General features: G+C 49.1%; 1 protein-coding gene across 1 annotated transcript in view; it reads left to right on the forward strand.

Annotated features, from left to right (window-relative positions):
* Positions 1–1,126, forward strand: part of NCF4 (neutrophil cytosolic factor 4) — a 17,163-nt gene that overhangs the window by 3,590 nt on the left and 12,447 nt on the right. The window contains exon 2 of the mRNA XM_012554801.2: positions 826–940. Within this exon, the coding sequence (XP_012410255.1) occupies positions 826–940 (115 nt within the window). The remainder of the gene's footprint in view (positions 1–825; positions 941–1,126) is intronic.

Consider the following 1,126-nt stretch of genomic DNA (forward strand, 5'->3'; position numbering starts at 1 on the left):
TTGGGAAAATGTGCTGCAAAAGACCTCTTTAAAGTGTTGAAAAGGAAAGATGTCGCTTTAAGGACTAAGGTGGCCCTGACCCAAGCCATGGTGTTTTCAATCGCCTCATATGCATGTGAAAGCTGGACAATGAATAAGGAAAACCGATGAAGGATTGATGCCTTTGAATTATGGTGTTGGTGAAGAATATAGAATATCCCATGGACTGCCGGAAGAATGAACAAATCTGTCTTGGAAAAAGTACAGCCAGAATACTCCTTAGAAACAAGGATGGCGAGACTTTGTCTCACATACTTTGGACTTGTTATCAGAAGGGACCATGGAGAAGGACATCATGCTTGGTAAAGTGGAGGGTCAGCGAAAAAGAGAAAGACCCTCAACTAGATTAACTGACACAGTGGCTGCAACAATGGGCTCAAGCATAACAAAGATTGTGAGGATGATGCGGGACCAGGCAGTGTTTTGTTCTGCTGTACAGAGGGTCACTGTGAGTCGGAACTGACTCAACGGCACCTCACAACAACACAGGGATTACTATGATTGTGATTATTTTGGATGGGGAAACTGAGGCTGAGAAGGGCAGGAATTCATCCAGAAAGCTGTAGGGAGCCTCAGAATTAGGGTACCAGCGTTGACAGCAAAATGTGGAGACAGATTGCTAGGGTTCAAATCCCGACTTCCTGGGGCAGGTTAGTTACTGTCTCTGTGCCTCAGTTTCCTCATCCGTAAAAAGGTGACACTGTCTTAGAAGAAGGCCTGGTGCAGAGTGTGCACTCAAGAAATGTTAGCCACAGTTATTACCCAACCTGCTGCCTCACTTTTCAGGCATATCAACCCTCAGGTTCCTTCCTGCCGCACCCCCATCACGCTGCAGAGAAATGTACAGCCTCCGGGGAAGAAATGCGGGGAGGGAGATTCTTCCGAGGGTGTCATCACCAGGGCATGTGTGGAAAGTGAGTGATGAGGTTGTCAGTGGTGCTGGGGATGGTGGGGGGTTTCCTCTGCTGGTCCCCTGCCACCCTAAGTCACTGCCCAGTTGCAGTGTTCTGAGGCTTGGCCCAGCCTGCCACCCTGGGTGGATCCTGCATGGTGTGGGGCTGGGGCTGGAAGTACCTGACATACTCAG

This window comes from Trichechus manatus, unplaced genomic scaffold, assembly GCF_000243295.1.
Source record: "Trichechus manatus latirostris isolate Lorelei unplaced genomic scaffold, TriManLat1.0 scaffold00027, whole genome shotgun sequence".
In the NCBI taxonomy this organism is placed as follows: Eukaryota; Metazoa; Chordata; class Mammalia; order Sirenia; family Trichechidae; genus Trichechus; species Trichechus manatus.